Here is a 21,053-nt window from a genome sequence, read left to right on the forward strand (position 1 = left end):
TTTACCAGCACACCCCTTGGGGTTACTGGAAACAATGGCCATAAACACAAGGAGAGTAGATTTAGATTGGACATCAGGAAAAAATTCTTTACGGTGCAGGTTGCCAAAATATAAAATGGGCTTCCAAGGGAGGTGATGCTTTCGCCTACTTTGGAGGTGTGCAAAAGGAGATTAGACAAGCACCTGGCTAGGGTTACTTGACCCCAGTGCTCTTTCCTGCCCAGAGTAGGGGGTCGGACTTGATGATCTAATAGGTCTCTTCTACCCCTAGAAATCTATGAAATCTTTGACAACTCAGTGGTCAGGAGAGGTCCCAGATGATTGGAAAAGGGAAAACAGTGCCCCTATATAAGAAAGGGAAGAAGAAGTATCCAGGGAACTACAGACCAGTCAGCCTCACCTCAGTCCCTGGGAAAATCATGGAGCAGATCCTCAACAAATCCATTTCTAAACACTTGGAGGAGAAAAAGCTGATTAGGAACTGTCAGCATGGACTCACCTGGGGCAGGTTATGCCTGACCAACCTGATTGCCTTCTATGAGGAGGTGACTGGCTCTATGGATGCAGGGAGACTGGTGGATATAGTGTACCTTGATTTTAGCAAGGATTTGATATGGTCTCCCACAGCATTCTCTCAGGCAAGCTAAGGAAGTATGGGCTGGATGAATGTACTTTAAGGTGGATAGAAAACTGGCTGGAGCATCAGGCTCAGAGAGTAGTAATCAATGGTTTGATGTCTAGTTGGCAGCTGCTATCAAGTGGAGTGCCCCAGGGGTCAGTCCTAGGGCTGGTTTTGTTCAATGTCTTAATCAACGACTTGGCAGATGGCATAGAGTGCACCCTCAGCAAGTTTGCAGATGACACCAAGCTGGGGGGAGTAGTAGATACCCTGCAGGGTAGGGCTAGGATTCAGAGTGACTTAGAGACAAATTGGAGGATTGGACCAAAAGGCATCTCATGAGGTTCAACAAGGACGAGTGTAAAGTCCTGCACTTAGGCTGAAATAATCCCATGCACCAGTACAGGCTGGGGGCTGACTGGCTAGCAGCAGCTCTAAAGAGAGGGATCTGGAGGTTACAGTGGATAATAAGCTGAATATGAGCCAGCAGTGTGCCCTTGTTGTCAAGATGGTTCATGGCAGCCTGGGCTGCATTGTGTGTGTTGCCAGTAGGTCTAGGAAAGTGATTTTTCCCCTCGACTCAGTAATGGTGAGGCCACATCTGAAGTACTGTGTTCAGTTTTGGATCCCCCACTACGGAAAGGATGTGGACAGATTGGAGAGAGTACGGTGGAGAGCAACAAAAATGGTTCAGGATCTGGGGGACATGCCTTATGAAGAAAGACTAAGGGAACTGGTCTCATTTAGTCTAGATAAGAGAAGACTGACGGGGGGTTAATAGCAGTCTTCACCTACCTAAAGTGGGGTTTGAAAGAGGATGGAGCTAGACTGTGCTCAGTGGTGGCAGAAGAAAATAAGGAGCAATGGTCTCAAGTTTCAGCTTGGGAAGTTTAGGTTAGATATGAGGAAGAATTTTCTCACTAGGAGGGTAGTAAAGCACTGAAAGAAGTTACCCAGAGAGGTGGTGGAAGCTCCATCCTTGGAGCTAGCTAGACAAAGACCCAGCTAGACAAAGCTTTGGCTGGGATGATTCAGTTGGGGATGGTCCTACTTTGAGCGGGGGGTTGGACTAGATGACCTCCTGAGGTCCCTTCCAACCCTAACTGTATAAACTTGTAAGTTATATATATATAACTTGCATTGCAAAAGTAAATTATGTAGCTGAAAGGTGAGCGTTCCTGCTGTTTGTCCTCAGAGGATGTTTGTTGTCTTAACGATTAACATCTTGATTAATGTCAAAAGACCACAGCACTTTTTGTCCATCATCCCAACATTTTATTAATGGTTTCATAGTGAAGATAAAATGATATTAAAAATGTTCAATACATTTTACAGGATTATAGAAGATGGTGTTTTTTTCACAATCCCCTTCTTGAGAGGACTTGGCAGCATCTCGTGGTGCCAGCTTTAAGGAATTGCAGACATATGTCACAACAAATCCTGTTGTGATGTCTTTATTCTAGATTCATAGAAGACAAGAAGCTATTTTGCATTTCAAGTGGTTATGTGGAATGCGCAAGTTTTGAAAAATTATTTGTGAAGTCATTAAACTGTAGAAACAGAGATGATGTTATGCTGTGATGGACATTGAGGTTTCTTGTAGCTAATAAACTTTTCCTGATTTGCATTTTATTTATGTGACAGGTGAGATGTAGTCTGAAAGCTCTCTTTCCACAGCTGAATGCTGATATTCATTTTTAATCTATTGTGATGGCAATAGGCTATAATAGTCCTGAGTGCATAGGAAGCAACTGACTTTGACACAAAATGTCAGTAAGACTCGATATGCAACATAATAGACAAAGACCTAAATGTGAGTTTAAAATCTTTTAAAATATTTCAGCCATAGCAAATTTTGATCTCTAAGTTTTCAGCATTTATACCATAACATGGTTGGTAATTCGGATCATAAACATCAGTCTTCACATTTATTTCAGAAAAGAGAGTAGCATTTATTCCTAATTGCCATTTTCTATGGACTTCTGTGTTAATGGTTACATTTATAAACACTTTTTTGCTTAAATGGTTCATTTCATAGTCGTATCTATAATTTCAATCTCTATTTTTAATCATTTCCTTGTAGAAGCCCCAATTTCAATCTCCATTTTTAATCGTTTCCTTGTACAAGCCCCACTCTATGTAAGATACTGACTTGACCTTATTCAGTTTAACAAACTGTTAATATCACTCTGTTAATGTTTCTTAACATTATTTGCCGGTATAACTTCATGCACATTCTATATATCTGCTTTGCCTGTTCTCTCATTTACCTGTTCTCTTTGTCTGTCAAGAACTCTCCATTTGGATTACAATTTAATGGCTGTAAACAAAATTCTAACAAGAATTTAAAATGCCTTGCTCACTTTGCAGTGTTCTTTCCATCCCACTTATCTTGCACTTTTCTCCCCTCCCTCCCCCCAAAGAAAACGAATAGAAACAAACAGGAAATAATTCTCTGGAGATGCATAAAAGAAACCACTCTAAAAACATCTAAGTGATGGGGCACAGGCAGGAAAGAAGTCAAGGAAGAGTTAAGTGCTAGAGCAGGTGGTATATCCTCTGTTTCATATACTCCCTGAAAGTGAAAAATAAGATAGTGGGCAGGAAATGGTTTGTTGTATTTTTAAATTACTCTTGTTGTTTTGGAACATTTTATGTCAGGATCATTTAAGTATCATGTCATATGGTCATCATGGGTAGATAAGGACAGAGCCAGTGTGCAAGCACTGAGCTGCTCCTCTTGCATGGAACAGCTACTCAGCATTGAATACTTTTATTTTAAAAATATAGCTCTTCTCTCTTCTCCCTATAATGGCAAATATCAGCTTATACAGATGAGTGAAAACTGATCACAAAAGTAAAGAGTGAACAGTTGCATTCTGCCTCTGAAGTGGTAGGACTCAGGAATCACAAAATCAGTCGTATATCTAAAGGGAAGATGCGTAGCAGAACAGCTGTGTTAACCAAAGGAAAAAAATATAATAGTCTATCTGAATCATGTGATTGGAATATACTAAACATGAACACATTGTTGTCAAGATAAGAGAATGTCACTGTGTGCTTTGGTCAGCTTTGTGCCTATAGCAAATATAAGATAAAAGCTAGTATTAAGGTCTCTGGATTATGGCTACAAGACTGTCTTGCTTATGATACATTTCTTAGTCAACATTTATTTTAGTATTTTTCTTTTATTATTACCTTAAGAAAAACTAAAGGAGGGAATATTATAATTCAGAAGGTTTTTGAAGGAATGGAGAAGTGAGTTCTATTTGTGTTCCTTTCTGTCATGCTCGTAACTTGCAGGTACATTTGTTTCCAGGGCCCAAAAATCATGTGATAAAATATTCATTGCATAAGCTGATTACATTTACTCATGTTAGTTTAATTACTGTGAAATAAAATATAAATACACTCGTTCATGGGCGACTGGTGACGCCTTAGTCGGGGGGGCACGTGCCCCTCCAGTGAGGGGTAGGGACTGATGCTCCTGCTTGCCCCCCCTGCCCGTCATCTAAGCAGCAAGCATGGCTAGTCTAGGGGTGTACCAGCACTCTCAGGGGTGCACGTGCACCCCTGTGCATGCCCTATGCATCACCACTATATTCATTAATTAAATTAGTATATTAAGCTTGTATCCACATGAAGTAGGATTCTGTGTCACTTTATATGACCCAATGACTGTTTTCTGTTAAGTGGCATGTTTGATGCTCATGCACAGTTTGTGATTCTATTACCCATGCAGCATACACATCCATATAGCTGTGCAATATGCACAGTAGGCTACTCAACAAGATAAAGAAATGTTAGTGAGAATGAAGCCTAGAAAAGTTTGAGGTCAAGTTATGGGAAATAAGCTCTAAAGCTGAAGTACTCTCAGTGATATAAGAGATCTCATCCACTGGATAGTGGAGATAATGGTGGGTCCTTAAAGGATTCTCAGGTCAAAAGCTACACCTTACATTTTGCTAAAAGCACTAATATTATGTGCGCCTGGAAAGCTGCTCCTTTTCTTCTCATTTCACACCAGTGCATCTTCATTTGCTTCAGTAAAGGGACTCCCTAGACTAAGTGAAGTTCAATTTCTGTCCCATATGCTTTACTTTTATCTGATATGACAATATCAGCATTAAATAGTTATAAATTAAAGGGATTTGCGAAAGCTATAAAAAATAGGGACTCTACCTCAAAAATGACTGTGTTCTTTCTGTGAAGTTGTACTCTACATCAGTGTTGGGCAAAATGGCTGCTCCAGCCGCCAGTCAGACTCCAGTTCCCAGCAGCCCCTGCCTACATGGCTGAGGCGGTCTCCATGGAGACCCCAGCACAGCAGCGTTGTGAAAGCTCAAGGCTGGGGTTGCCATGGAGACCAGCCCCAGCCATGCTGGCAGAGTGCAGGCAGAGCAGAGCAGGGATTGTTGGCTACAAAGGACCAACTCGCAGGATCATTATAAATTCTAGTTTATTAGGATGTGAAGTTTTAATAACATTATAAATGTGAATTCTGGGGGGGTATGATGGGTAGTGGTCACCTTAGCATACACACGCGCACACATGCATTCACTTATTCAAACCCATGTAGTATAGTAGTTGCTGTAGTGATTGTGAGAGCATTGGTGTTAGTGTATGTACCTTTCTGAGGCCCTGCAGATCTGCTGTTGATGGTCAGCTTCCTTTAGGGAAATGTCTTCTCCAGGAGGGGGTCGCCTGCTTGTCCTTCTGTCTTGGTAGTTCGGGTGCTGAATGAGAGGGCACCACTGAGGGTCACAGTTCACTGCCTTTTATCCCTTCTCTGGCAGACTTGTGTGATCCCCCAGCATTATCTTGGCAGTGCAATCCAGAGGTCGCTATCCCACGTGGGTCTTGAGTAGTGCATAACAGCTGTTAGTCACAGTCACTGGGGGTTCCGCCCAATGGTGCAGTTTTGGGAGCCCACCCTTGATTTGATTGACTCAGTGGCTGTGTCCTTGCAGGTTTCAGGTGGCTTGATTAGCTTAAAATGGCTTGTAGAGTAGAGTTTTGTAATGGTAAATTCCTGTGGCTAGGCTATTGTCAATTAACAGCCAGATGCTCTTGCTTTGTCATTCAGTTATCTACTGATTCATACATACTCGCATTCACTCAGGGGGACCAGCCCAATACAGCAATACAATTCCAGTGATTACAATTCCAATGTATTCTTATAATAATAGTTCTTGTAATACAAGGTATGACTTTAAAGAAAAATACATTTGTTAAAAGGTATAAAACATAAAATACAGAATGCCAGGACAAAGATGAGACGTGAAATATAAAAATACACTGTGAACAAAATATGAAAATTCATTGTGAGGTAGTGAGGATCAAAGGCCACTGGGGACAGTAAGTGAGTTAGGTTAGAGGCTGTCATCTAGACTGATTTAGCATAAAACTTTAGACAGGTATGGGAAGTTTGCTCTGGGAAACAGGTCTTAATCAAAGGGGGAATGTGTTCACCAGGATATATTTAGAGTCATGGTTTCAATGCACCTTGGCTTTTCTTGTCTCTTATAGGATTTGCTTTGAAGTCAATATTTTAGTTCTTTTGTTTTCTTTAGTGATACTTGGCTCAATTGATATGTAAATGTAGTTTGTAGGTTTCTCCTACAGAAAGCCATTTCAGCTTTCTGGATTGCTCTGAGCCTTGCCACACCCATTCAATGAGTGTGCTAGATCTCTGCCAGTACTTAAAAACAAAAAGAAATGCACAAAAGGAGGTGGGGTGTAGGCAAGAAGGGGCTTTTGTTATATCAGTGCCCAGAAGGGGAGTGTACAAAGGGGGCTCCCTGTTTTAGGGACTGCTCTAAAGCTTCTGGGATCTTGCAATGGAGGCAGCTTGCTCCAGAGTCAGGGCAGAGCTGCGATCTGTAGCCTGCACACCCAGGCAGGGGCATGCAGGCAGGGGGCTGCAGCTCTGCCCCTGCTCTGGATCAGGCTGTCACCGCTGCAAGGAGCTGGGGCAGAGCTGCGATCCTCTGTTTGCACACCTCTGCCTGGAGCATTCAGGCTACAGATCACGGCTCTGCCCTGTCCAGAGCAAGCTGCCCCCATTGCAAGATCCTAGTGGCTCTGGAGCAGCCCCCTGCCCTGGTCTACTGCACAGTTTGCCAGCACTGTGGCAAACTCCACAGTTTGCCATTGAGACCAGCTGGGGCTGGTGTCCATGGCAATCCCAGCCTTGAGCTTTCACAATACTGCTGTGGCTGGGGTCTCCATGAGGTCACGTGTACATGGTAATGGCATCACCTATACAAGTGCCCCAATGAGTACAACCATTTCCCTTCTGACATCTAGTCTCTTAGATCCCCTTGCCAACTTGCAATTTGTGCTGTATGACTTGGGTTATAATTAGTACTTTTCTATGAATTTGCTAATAGTGTTTTGTGAACCATGCAGTTATAAGTTTTATTTTGGGTTTTTTTTCAGAGAACAAATGCAGTTGGGTCCAGTAATGCAGATCTCCTGTCAGCTAATCCAGGAATGTACCAGTTGGACATCACATTGAAGAAGGGACAAAATTTAGCAGCACGGGATCGTGGAGGTAAGAATATTCTGATGAAATGTTGTCTTGCCATATGCATATTCTGTAAGTGATGTATTTGGTCATTAAATGAACTAAAGTAGCAATACTGCTAATCAGTCAAATTAATTTATAAAATGTCTCTATAGGCTTGCTTACCCAGGGACACTAAGAAAGGAAAAACTGAATTAACAAAAGGTCTAAAATTTAAGTGCTTTAGTTAAACTATTAGGCTAAGTACAGATCTTCAAAAAACCCAAGGCAGAATCAATCTAAGTTGCACGGTTTTCTGTAAATGGCACAGTTTAGATTGGTAACAAACAGAAAAAACATTCGCCCTAGGGAGGAGAGGGCAAATCTTAGATTGGGTTCCTCCATTTTTTAAACCAGTCTGTGTGCTGAACTTCTGTTCTGTTATGGGTGTAGACCAGTTTCCTATCACTTATACCAGTAAAAGTGTAATGTCTGTACCTGGCCTTAATGACCTATGCATCAGCTGCCATTAAGTAAGCAAGGATACTCCTTGTCAGAGTTGAAGCAGCCACACAGGGTTTTAATGTAGTTTAACTAAATGTTCTTTTGATTCATGGTTTTTTTTAATTGGGCTTAACTTTCCTAAGAGACACCATGTAGAAAAGCTATAAGACTTGGATCAATTTAGTTGAGAATAGATTTGCTTAAATGTGGCCCTGCAGGCTGCACTGGTAAATAATGCACCTGCAATAAATCTTCCTCTGACTACTTTTGTCATTAACTTTTTCAATATAAGAGTATGCAACTTTTGGTCAAATCCTAATATTTCATAAGTTGCATTTGGGATACACATTGGGCAGCTTAGTTTAGAAAAAAAAAGTTGACCCACAGCAATACCTAGTTTAGTTGTATTTATTTCTTCTCTACCTGCACAGGCAGCTCCCATTCAAAATCAGATCACCAGCATATTCTGTCTTTAGTCCATTTTGACTTTTCTGAACAGCAAATTATATATGAAAAAGTTATTTTTGCTTCCATTCACTTATTAAGGTCCCCTGGCACAAGAATTCCAAAACAAACCAAATAGGTAGAAATCTCGCCAGAGCTTATACCTTTTCTCCTTCTTCTAAAATCAAAACTGTATGACTCCAAACTGAATAATTGTTTTTTGGGAGATATGATAGTTTGGGGGACTTTTATGTTCACAATTTTTGGATTTTACTTTATATTATCCATTCTCTGTATCAATGTCAAAATACAAACTCCATTTTTTTTGAGCATCACTTCAATCATAAGACTATACTAAACAATGTAGATCTGTTGCAAAGTATTTTCCATTCGACATCAAGGGGCTGTAGTGGAACCTTCAAGGCAAAAATAAATGTTTAGACTTTCAGAGAAACAGAATTTGTCAAAGAAATGGGATCACTGATCAGATGATCAGTTACTTAACCTGATGGAGATCTCAGCTGCATGTCATAGGTAAATGGAGTTATTCCAGATATACACTGCTTCAGCTGAGTTATAAGTATTGGGGTTTTTTGCAAGAACAACCTGTTATTGGATTCTTCCTTTTGATATATAGATGTACTAACAAACTGTACTTCAAGTGTTAATAAAACAAGATATTAAAATGATTCATTCCATGAACTGGAGACAAATCCATATAGTTTGCTTGGTTTCAAAAGGTAAAAAGTGTCAGAATACAAGTATTATTTGTTTTGTTTACAAGTGAAATGAAACTGGGATTGTAAATGTCATGCTTTATATATGAGGAAAACTGCTGTAACTAACAATTACAATTACCTTTTATTATCATTATTTTTGTATAATTAAGGTACTTAGAATAATACATAATTAAAGTACCAGGGCACCTAAAAATTAGGCACTACAGTGTGTTATTCTTGTGTATCTGGTACCTGAACCTTGAGTAGGTGCTTAAGCTGCCAATATATATAGTGCATGAGGAAAGTTAGGTGCCTCCAAATGGCAGTTTAGATTAGTTGCATGCTGGCTAAAGCTAGCAAATGGAAACACTGCACAGGGAATTATTTCTTAAAGCCTGCCCCTCTCTAAGCAGGTTCCTGACAATCTCCTGATAATAAGAATCTACTGACAATAAGAATCTACAATCATACTTTCAAAAAACTGAGCAGGGATCAAACAGACAGAAAAGGAGATAGTGGGTGGGCCCTGCACACTTTTAATGTAATATCCTAGTGGTTAGAGTTCAGTTTACCAGGAAAGAAGAGGCTTGGGGTCCGTTCTTTGTACAGTCTGAGCAAGTGCATCAAACCCGTATTTTTCATCACCCAAGAGACTGGTCTAACCACTGGGTTACAGATTAGTCTGAGCAGAGGCACTTTCTACCCCTCCCGTTAAAGGTGTGCACCTTGTAGACAAGAGTGCCAGAGTCCTTGAGCCAGAAAAAGGAAACACAAGAACAGATGTCACACTATCATCAAGGGGTGTCAAACTCACTCTGTGCAAGAGTCTTTCTGGGGTCAGCACTTTGCTGAGGGAAGGGATGGCTAGGGAACTTTTACAGTCAAACAGAGAGGCACTTTGTCTATATAGGCATTTGCAATGGTGTATCAATGTTTAAATACATCAGTTTTGCCTGCTTGCCTATAGCCATGTCTAAACAATAAATTTGGTGTGCCTATGAGCAGTGCCCTTGGCCATGCCAGGCTGCTCTGTGTAAACCTGGCTGGTCATCACTGTTATGGCCAGTTAACCTGGCCCTGTGCTACTTACCGTGCTTGTGGCATTGTGCAGACATGGCTGTGCTTCTTTTGGGTCAGGCTGACAGTCTGCAGAGTTTGGAGGCACATGGAAAGTTTACTGTGTAAAGTTGTCCTAAATTATTTTTTTGGATCTAGCACTTCATCCCACTGATGTGAATTCAGGGATATGGGGACACTAATTAATAAGCAGGGAAGGGAGACTCTGAACTCCTGGCATATTGCAGAGATGCTTGTGTAGGCCAGGGAACAAGGTGGTGATTGGCAATCAAAAGGAGGGGTCATGAGATACATACCTTAATACCCTGAGCTAGCAGCATGGTGGTTCTACTTTGGTATTCTAACTGAGAAACTGAAACACTTGCCACAGGAATGCTTCCAAATAGACCTAGTGAAGTGGGTAGTGAATTTCTTCCCTGCCCATCTCCTTCAACTCTTGTGCAGGTCACCTGCATAAAAGTCTGATTACTTGGGTTATCTGCTGGTGCACTGAATTTCTTTCTTAAGGAATAGGTAAACTACAGGATAAAGATTGAATTTTCTTTTCTTTTACCTTCTCTGATGTTAATTTATTAACCAAAGTTTCCTGTCTGTTTACAGGAATCTATTCAGAATATGTTGTAACATAATGAAAGTCATATTCTTACTCATATCTTCACTGTCAGGCTGTTGAACTCTTTCAAGTACATGTAGTAGATTTCATATGAATCCTGCACACTTCCTGTTTCCCAAACTGAAATACAGAGGTCTAAATCAGTTTTAGCAAGAAAAGGAAAAGTGTGCAGCTGTATTTATATAACTAACTACAATAAGAAGCACTGTCAACAGTAATCATGGTTATTAGCTGAAAAATAGTACTGTTGATAATCACAACAAGGGAAGTGAAGAATATCATTCTTTTTCTCATGACAGAACCAACAATTTGCAGCTGCACATAAAGTAGTGCTGATTTTGCAATTTGAAAATAAATCCTTATACCGGAAACGAAATATTTGAGTTGCTTTATGCTAAGCATGGTGGAAGTAAATGCAGTTCAGTTCTTCATCATGTCCTCTTTTTAGATGAGACATCCTACACTTGTGCCTATCCCGCCTCCCAGTTTCAATAATAAAGTATGTACAAATGCCTGTTTAAACATGTAACATTGTTTGGTTTTAATGCTAGCCTTTTGTAGCTACTTGATATTAATTACATTCCTTTTATACATATTTAGTAATGTCTAGGGTTGAGTATAGAAGTTTTGTTTCATAGGGAGGACCTTTACTAAAATATAAACTGCAATTTTAATAGTAGGGAGAAAAGAAAATAAAGTTCTTCTGGTCTCTATATTGGTATTTTTGCCATATTGGTGTTGGAGTGATGTTAATGATATTAACTATGATGGTCCAGAAATTATTTGAGGCAAAGATTTTTTGGGGGTGATGTCTTTTATTAGGCCAGTTGCATAGTTGGGATAATGTTAGACACACTTTCAAATGCAAGGCTTTCTTCTTCAGGTCTGAAGAGAAAAGCAAGCTCCTCCTCAGACCTGAAGAAGAATGCCTCGAGCAGGACCATCCCCAACGATATCATCCCAGCCAAAGCTTTGTCTAGCTGGGTCTTAAAAACCTCCAAGGATAAAGATTCCATAACCTCTCTGGGTAACCTGTTGCAATGCTTTACTACCCTCCTTGTGAGAGAGTTTTCTTAATATCTAACTTAAACTTTCCTTGCTGCAACCTCAGATGATTGCTTCTTTTTTTTTGTCATTTGCCACCACTGAGAACAGTCTAGCTCCATCCTCTTTGGAATCACCCTTCACGTAGTTGAAGGATGCTAGTAAATCCCCCCTCAGTCTTCTCTTATCCAGACTAAATAAGTGCAGTTCCCTCAGCCTCTTGTCAGAAGTCATGTGGCCCAGCCCACTAACCATTTTCATTGCTCTCTGCTGGACTCTCTCTGATTTGTCTATATCTTTTCCATAGTGAGGGGCCCAAAACTGGACACACTACTCCAGATGTGGCCTTGCCAGTGGCAAGTAGAGGGGAAGAATCGCTTTCCTTGAACTGCTGGCATCACTCCTACTAATGCAGCCCAGTATGCCATTAGCCTTCTTGACAACAGGGGAACACTGTTGGCACATATTCAACATATTGTCCATTGAAACCCCTGGGTTCTTTTCTGCAGAGCTTCTGCTTAGCCAGCCGGTCTCCAGCCTGCACCTGAATATGGGAAAGTTCCTTCCTAAGTGCAGGACTTTGCACTTGTCTTTATTGAACCTCAGCAGATTTCTTTTGGTCCAGTCCTCCAGTTTTGTTGAGGTCTCTCTGAATCCTAGCCCTACCCTCCAGTGTATCTATTACTCCCTGAAACTTGGGGTCATCTGCATACTTGCTGAGGGTGCACTTCTTCCCATCTTCCAGGTTGTTAATGAACATATTGAACAAAACCAGACCCAGAACTAATCCCTGGGCCACTCCACTTAGATAATGGCTGCCAACTAGACATCAAGCCATTGATTAAACCTTCTTAGCCTGATGATCCAACCAGTTTTCTATCCATCCTGCAGTCTGTTCATCCAACCCATACTTCCGTAGCTTTCTTGTGAGAATGTTGTGGGAAACCATATCAAAAACCGTATGAAGTCAAGGTATATCATGTCCACAGTTTTCCTCCCACATCCAGAGAGCCAGTCCTTTGGTCATAAGAAGGCAATCAGATTGGCTGGGCATGATTTACCTTTGGTGAATCTGAGTTGACTTTTTGTAATCACCACTACTTCCTCCAAGTGTTTAGAAATGGATGCTGAGGACCTGCTCCATGATCTTTCCAGGGACTGAGGTGAGGCTTACCTGTCTATAGTTTCCTAGATACTCCTTCTTCCCTGTTTTAAAGATGGGCACTATATTTGCCCTTTCCCAGTCATCTGGGACCTCTCCCAATTGCCATGAGTTTTCAAAGATAATGGCCAGCAGCTCTGACGTCACATCAGCCAACTCCCTCAGCACCCTCGGATGCATCATATCTGGCCCCTTGGCCAGATACTATTTACTATTAACTAAATAGTCCCTAACCTGTTCTTTCACCACTGTTTATTGCTCACCTCCACCCCAAACTGTGCTGCCAGGTGCAGTAGTCTAGGAACTGACCTTGTCTGTGAAGACTGAGGTAAAAAAGGCATTGAGCACTTCATCGTTTTCTACATCATCTGTCACTAGGTTGCCTCCCCATTTAGTAATGGACTCCCACTTTCCCTGGCCTTCCTCTTGTTGCTGACATACTCGTAGAAATCCTTCTTGTTACCCTTCATGTCCCTTGTTAGCTGCAACTCCAGTTATGCTGTGGCATTCCTGATTTCATCCATGCATGCCTGAGCAATACTCTTATACTCCTCCCTAGTCATTTGTCCAAGTTTCCACTTCTTGTAAGCTTTCTTTTTGTGTTTTAACTCACTGAAGAGCCAAACTGGTTTTCTGCCATACTTGTTGGTCTTCCTGCACATCGGGATAGTTTGTTCTTGTGTTCTCAGTAAGTTTTTTTTAATATACAATCAACTTTCCTGGACTCCCTTCACCCTCAGATTGCCCTACTTAGGGGATCCTGCCCATCAGTTCTCTGAGTCAGTTGAAATCTGCTTTTCTGAAGTCCAGGGTATTTACTCTACTGCTGTGCTTCCTTCCTTCCTTCCTTTCCTCAGGATCCTGAACTCAATCATCTCATGGTTGCTGCTGCCCAAGTTGCCATCCACTTCTATGTTCCCCACCAATTCTTCCTTGTTTCTGAGCAGCAGGTCAAGAAGGGCATGGCCCCTAATTGTACCAGGAAGTTGTCCCTAATGCTCTTCAAAAACTTCCTGGATTGCCTGTGCACTGTTGTATTACCCTAACTGCAGAAGTCAGGGTGATCAAAATTCCCCATGAAGACCAGGGCATGTGATCTGGAAACTTCCACTAGCTGTTTGAAGAAAGCTTTGTCCACCTCATTCTCCTGGTCTTGTGGTCTATAGCAGACCCCCACCATGACATCACCACTGTTGTTCTCCCCTCTGACCCGAACCCAGAGTCTTTCAACAGGCCTGTCTTCAGTTTTGTACTGGAGATCTTAGCAATCATACCACGTTTTTATATAAAGCACAACTCCTTCTTCTTACTACCAGGATTCTGGATGGGCCCAAGAGAGGCACAGCCAGGCCCAGGGTCTGTCAGGACCTAGTCAGGAAACTTCTAGAGGGGCTGGATGTGTTCAAATCAGCAGGTCCAGATGATCTCTACCCCAGGGTGCTGAGGGAATTGGCAGGGGTTATTGAGGGGCCCCTTTACAAGGACTTGAGGTGCTCAAAGTGTATTGAGGTGCATGAGGATGCCTCTTCAGAGGACTTGTTCCCTACCCAGGCCCAGGATGCCCCAAATGGAGACAGCCTTGATGAGGTCCTCATCAAACAAGTGGACATTGACAACCCAACACTTATTTCTGGTAAGATCCAGCAACTCCAGGGAAGAAAGGGTAACCGGTGGGGTGATCAGTGTTTGGGGGTGGCACATGACCCAGGGAAGTACCTAGGTGCAGAGATGGCAATCAGTACAGATTGCCCCCAGCCTTTGGAATTTACTAGAAAGGAGGGGACATTGTATTCTGTCCAATGCAGAATACACCTGTAAGAGTATACATGGGAGTCCAGCACTGCTGCACTATACGTGCTAACTATAGAAACACACGCAAGGTTCCTTCTACTTTTTCACTCCTCAGAGTTTTCTCTGGTGCGTGAGAGCTCAGGAAGTTTTAGTGCTGATGACATCCAAAGAACACAAAAGGACATTCCCACTCAGAGGATGTCCATAAATAAAAATATCCAGGGGACCAGTGAGATTAGATGTTGGAGTTGCTCGGGGACCCCTCTGCACACCAAGCTGACACTACTGGCAGGATTGGCCAGAGGAGCTGTTAAAAATTGTTTAGCAGACTTCTCTGGCTTAGAACCACCAGTTCCTGGAACCGATGAGGAGCTCAGAAAAGGGCCAGGGATTAACCCTCCAGGCCCATGTATCCTTCCAGTCTGTTGCAAGAGTTGTGAAAGTTCTTTTTGGCCAGGGTGGTTATTGCTGTGGAAGAGAATCTGTGCCAGGGAAGTTTAAGTTAGAATTGCAAGACTGTAGTCACCTACCCTCCTCCAGTTGACCAGAAGCAATGCCACCAGCCTCATGTCAGTGTGGGTTACCTTGAAGGCTGGCTGCTTCTCGCCCATCCTCCCCCACCCTTCCTTGGTCAGCAGCTGCCACCACATGGTTAGAGGAAGCAAGAAGAAGCGAGCCAGGCATGCCACATACATGCCAAATATGCCAGCTGCCTCAGCCAGCGGGAGCCTTGCATTTGCCTGGTGTGGCTGGATGCTAAGTAGGGAGTAGAGATATGAGCAAGAGGTCTGCTGAACACCATGGGAGGGGTGGCCCTTCTCTTCTGTGGCAAGAGTTATCCAATTACTTCGATTGGGACCCAGCCAGCTAATTTATGACTTCACGAGCCAGGGAAGCAAGGGATAGGTTGGGTCCCCAATATCAAAGGGGGAATGATCAGTCCACCGAAATGCATGGTGGGAGTACCAGGGGCAATCTCACCCTGTGCCATCATTTCTGGGAAACTGAAGTTCTTCTATATGTGGGCATTGTGTACCTGGCCTGACCACCCAACCCTGTTAGTGAAGTGCCCTCGGTGATTCATGACTCACTAGGGTATAATTGAAAGGAACCCCTTCTGATTTATGTAATCTGAGCCACAGTGAGGGAGGCACAGAATGGGTATATGGATCCCATTGATGGCCCTGTGCTGTATGGGAAGCCCATTTGTTTGAATGGAGGGAAGACCATCTATAGGACTTTGAGCCAGGTGAAATGAGGCCCCAGCTCCGCAAGTATGGCATTGCACGCTTCTTGCATAGCCACTTTTGTTGTCTGCCCCACACTGAACTGGTTGATGATAAAACAGAGGCTGTCGGTGTTTGGCAACTTCCAAATCACCAAGGCCATGTGTCTCTTGATGGACAGACCTTGGAAGCCCAATGTCATGGTGCTGCAGTAGGGGAGACAGCTTGGCACAAAGGTCCATAAATGTGCCATGGAACATCCTAAAGTTTCACTACTACTGCTTTTTGTCCCAGGTTCTGAGCATGAGCTGCTCCTGCCAGTCCAAACAAAACCGGTAGTGCCCAGCAGTGACAAGGCAACATCTGACAGCAGGCCTGCAGCACCACATCTTATGCAGCATCATGTGTGCCTCCTGCAAGTGGGCCAGCATGACACCATGGCAGCAACATGGTCCTCAAAGTAGTGCCTTACCAGGGCAGGATCTCTCGCTGCTGAAGCACAGAGTGCCTATAGATTAGAGCAGCCAGGGCAAGGATTTACTCAGTTCCTCCACCTGTCATCTCCAGGAAGCCCCAGGATATCTAATTACAGGTCGGACAGTCGGTCCAGGTGGGGTTAGAGATCCCATGCCAGGTCTAGGAGGGATTGGAATTCTCATACTCAGGAAGACAATTGGTCACTTAGCGCTTTCCTCTGGGCTGCTTTTGGCCACTTTTAGAAATTTGGGGAAAAGTTGCTCCAGTGCAGCATGCCAAAATAGCTGTTTAGTAACCCTTTAGTGATGGATTGCGATCTGTGCATGCTAGAGTTCATAGAAAATATTACTGTGCATCTTTTCAGAACATGTTCTAATTTTAACATTGCATAGCATTTCACAGATTTAACACATACTAAGTGCCCTGTATGACATGGTCCCCAGTCTGAGGACATGATTGGATAACTCGATTCATCTGAGCAGATGCGTGAGACCATGCAGAGCCCAATACGTTTACTTTAGCTCTGTAGGGATACAGGAATCTGCTTGTGTGAAGCTAGTTGCAGGAGTGGGCCTACATGTAAAACTCTTGGGTGCCTATACACTTACAGTGAGGCTGCTCTGATGTGCTGTGATCACAGTGTGTCGGAGAAGACTTGACTAATCAAGTCTGCTGGAGTGTGGTAATTACTGCGCTCCAGCAGACTCCAGCGTCACATGCATCAATGTCCCCATGCTGAAAAATGGTGGTGGGGGTTGCTGTTTTTCAGTGTGGGGATGCTAATATATGTGATGTTTCATGCGCTTTAATTAGAACAGATCTTGGAGCTGCTCTAATTAAAGCACTCCCCACCCTTTCCCAGAGCACATGTATAAACACCCCTTGATTCTCAACACAAAAAGCTAGAATGAAGAGTATGTGCACATGCATAGGCATATACATAAGTATAAATAGTAAAGAAATAAGATTATAAGAAATGTATTCCTTTATAAAAAATAAAGACTGATGAATTCAATTTAACTTGCCTTTTCTGATAGAAATTATTAACACAAATAAATATTATACTAGCAGTCTACACTGAGGACAGTTAGGAGGCATAACTAAACAGATATAGAGAAACAAATCGGAAAACTCCAGTTAAAAATAATGAAGGATCCTCTCATTTAGTTCCTTATAATGCCAAGATTTGCATAGAAGCTTAGCATTGTACACTGTGAGTAGTCCCATATACATAGTGAACTGTTCATCATGCAGAAGGTTCAACACAAATGATAAAGCTTTACACAATCTGGACCTGTGTTTAGAAAAGGAAGAGTAAATGGAAATCGGACAGAAGTGTGTAAAAATGATGAGTGCTTGGGAAAATACCTATTAGGCTTTGTTATTTTATACTGCTTCAAATGATAAAAGCCAGGGGACAGTCAAATTAAGTGCAGAATTTTTTTAAATGACGTAAAGGAAAATTCAGTATTACCCAGCATACATCTGACCTATGGATTTCATGGTTGTAAACTATATTGTAAATTAAATTCTTAGTTTGATTAAAAACTATCGTAGGCCCCATCTGCTGTTACACTAAAATAATTTCAGAGATTATTCATCCTTACTTTTCAGAGCATAAAATGTTCATTTAGCTGAGCTTGAGTGAAAATTTTCCCAATTGTATAATATTACACAGTTGGTCAGGTAGAATATGGTGATTTCTTCTGAAATATTTGCTGGAGGCAGAATTCAAATGGATTGTAAGTACAGATCATTAGTATAGCAATTCAAACATCTTTCTAATGTAGCAAACAGTCAACAGTACAAAATTAGAAAAGCATTATAGACAGCATAATGGATAGTTGAATGCCAAATTATTGAAAGAGCCTTTTGGATATGTATCTTATGCTAGCCAAGAAAAAGACATGCCAAAATGCACTTTCATGTAATTTAAATACTACTTTAAAAAAAAATCTTAATTGAATCTTAAAGCAGCATGCTTTTCAACACAAAGGAAATCATATTGGAATAGAAAGGCTATACAAAAGACCATATTGCAACAGGAGAGAGACATATAAATCAAACCTGGTAAAAAATTTAGTTTATATTAAGATTTTCTAAAGGCTATTATATTGAATTCTGGCTGTGTCAAAAATATGCTTCATAAATATGTATTTGCAGAGAATTTTCTAGGAATATGGCCAACTTCTCTGGAAAGAAAATTATAGTTTCATTTAAAAAAACCTATTTATTAACTAAGATTCTACTTAAAAAATGAGATACTAAGGCACTAACTACATAAAAATTGAAAACTTGCTTGGCTTCTAACTAAAGTTTACCAGACTGTGTAGATATACAAATGGGCATTGTGTGAAAAACATCTGTAGATTTATTTAAACAACTTCTAGGAAAAAGCACTAATTACATTGTTTGGTGTTGAACAGATGATCAGTATGTTCTAGTTTATTTCATTTGAGTGAGATACCTTGGAAATGTAGTGACAAAATCATTTAATGTTATGTGGCAAGGGTGTCTAACTCATCATGCCCAACAAGCTAGGTAACTGGTGCAGGGTTGGTCCATAGATCAGATGAGTGGCCCAGTGATCCACGTGCTGGCCCCAACTCTGGATCCAGTATGCAGGGCAGATCTGCTGTGAGCACCATGGCACTGGGCAACGTATGTGCTGCATGTTATGCACATGCCTGATCCAGTCCCCATGCCTTGTAGTGCATGCACTGGAACTAGCCCCGTGCACTGTGTAGAGTGTGCACTGGAACTGGCCCCACATGCCACATGGAGTGCATGGAGTCAGTTCAAGATCCATGGGTGGCACAGCGGGATCTGGCTCAGAGGCCAAATTTTTGACACCTCTGTTATATGGTGTACCCAGCAAGCTATGGCTAAATCAGTAAATCAGCTTCTGTATGCAGCAGGTTTGAAACAGGTCTGACTTCAAATAATCTTACAACTCACACTATATTAGCACTTATTCTTGCATTTCATCTTTTGGGTTGCCCCTAGATATGTAGACATGGAAACCCAAAATCAAAAAGTTGTTTTGCTGTGGATACCTCTGTAGAGCAATGGGTGGAACTGCACAAGAAGGAATAAGAAAGCCTAATAGATCACCAGGGTTGCAGGCAGGAAAGAATGTTTTTCTTGGGTCAGATTTTAAGGAATACCATGCTTTTGCTTACATCCATATCTTCCTTCTAGGATCAGGTGATCAGATATTAACTCAATAAATTCTGTGTCATTGCAGTGGAAGGACATTGGTAATGCCCTTGTCTCTCCTGCTTTCCAACTGTGGCAAGTTATAGGGTGGTATTGTTTTCATAAGATGATTTATTGCTGTGGTGAGCATCTGCAGTAGACACCTTTTAAGACTGTTTGGAGTAATGGTGGTCTGCAAATACAGGGTACAGGGCTTGAGAAGCACCTTACAGTCTGATATTCCTAAAACAGTTCAGGGAGTAGATGACTGTCTGGTGTTTCAATGAGCTGATGAAGTTAAGTTAGCTAAGTTAGCTAATTTAAATTCCAATAATAATAAATATATAGTTTTGTTCTTTTATGCCTTTTCCATCCCTGAAAAAGGAGGATCCTTGCCTTTAGAAAGACTTGCACAATGGGAGCTTCTTTGTCCATACCACTTAGCACCAGCTCCAACTGATGGTCCAGAGGTTTAAGTTAGAGCCTTCTAGACCCCATTAGTCTTTGAGGGACTTCACAGCCTGGGAACCTTTCTGACTCATTATTAATTCAGTATCAGATCTTTTTCTTACTTGCTCAATTACCACTTGGCTGCTAATCCACTTTTATCACCCCTCTTTTAGCCCTGCCAGTGAACCAATCACTATGTATGTCTGTTAGGCTCTTGCCTTTCTTCATTCCCATTTCTTCATTTTGCCATCTTCCATTTCCTTTTCCCATGACTAACGTTTACAATTACTAAGTGCCTACATAATGGGGTAAAAAACCTTTAACAATATAAATTAAACCTTTCCAAGGAGCATATTAAATTATCTTATCTACTTTATATTCTGTCCACACCTCAATCTTCAGTGTAACCCAGTCTAGCTCAGGGCATTTACCTAGCTGAGAGTAAATTAACCCATTCCATACTGCTATAGCTAGACTGCTTATGGTATTTAAAACTGCTGTGTCTTTAGACTATGCTGCAGCCTTTGCACCTATCATAACTTAAAATCACATAAATATTTTGGCACTACTCTCCACGTTCTCAGTTCCCTAATCGTAAACATGAAGTGTGGGTTGTCAGATCAGGACTTAAGGATATGTCTATACCTGAAAGTTGTCACTGCTTTGGGTGTCTATGCTGAATGATCTAGAACAACTGCTGTGTGAACAGTGCGTCCATGCTGCTGTGCCATTCTGGTTAACCTATTCTGTTTGGCATCATTACATCTACACAGCACTGCCTTATTTCAAAATAAATGCTTAGCATTGTGGATGGATATTCCATGATGAAGAGCTCCCGCATAGCCTCTGTGCATCCTGGGTTGTTTTTCATGTTTCTTGTGGAATACATTCTGGAAAGCACTGGAGTTCCAGGATTGGGAATCGAGCCAAATTAATCTTCCATGTATTTCACCCCATCATCCATTTTGTTATTATGAGTTAGTGCCAGTAGAATGCATGAAAGTGCTTGAGTGATATGATACTCAAGAGGATTAAATACACAGCCTGCTCCAAATATATCTTGAGTTTGTAATAACTTTAAAGCCACCAATACAGGATACATGATTAGGATTCCCAAATGATTTGAAGCCATTCATGGTACCTACCTACTCATCACTGCCCTCCACATGAGAGCTCAGAATTCATTTAGAGGGAGAGAGATTTCTCCATGCTGGAAAACCT

At 41.7% G+C, this 21,053-nt stretch overlaps 1 protein-coding gene across 3 annotated transcripts in view; it reads left to right on the plus strand.

The window, feature by feature from the left end:
- MCTP1 (multiple C2 and transmembrane domain containing 1) overlaps window positions 1-21,053 on the plus strand; it is a 559,099-nt gene that overhangs the window by 228,474 nt on the left and 309,572 nt on the right. For all 3 annotated transcript variants that reach the window (XM_059725021.1, XM_059725023.1, XM_059725022.1), the window contains exon 2: window positions 7,061-7,175. In XM_059725021.1, the coding sequence (XP_059581004.1) occupies window positions 7,061-7,175 (115 nt within the window). The remainder of the gene's footprint in view (window positions 1-7,060; window positions 7,176-21,053) is intronic.

The sequence above is a fragment of the Alligator mississippiensis genome, chromosome 3 (assembly GCF_030867095.1).
Source record: "Alligator mississippiensis isolate rAllMis1 chromosome 3, rAllMis1, whole genome shotgun sequence".
NCBI classification, from domain to species: Eukaryota; Metazoa; Chordata; order Crocodylia; family Alligatoridae; genus Alligator; species Alligator mississippiensis.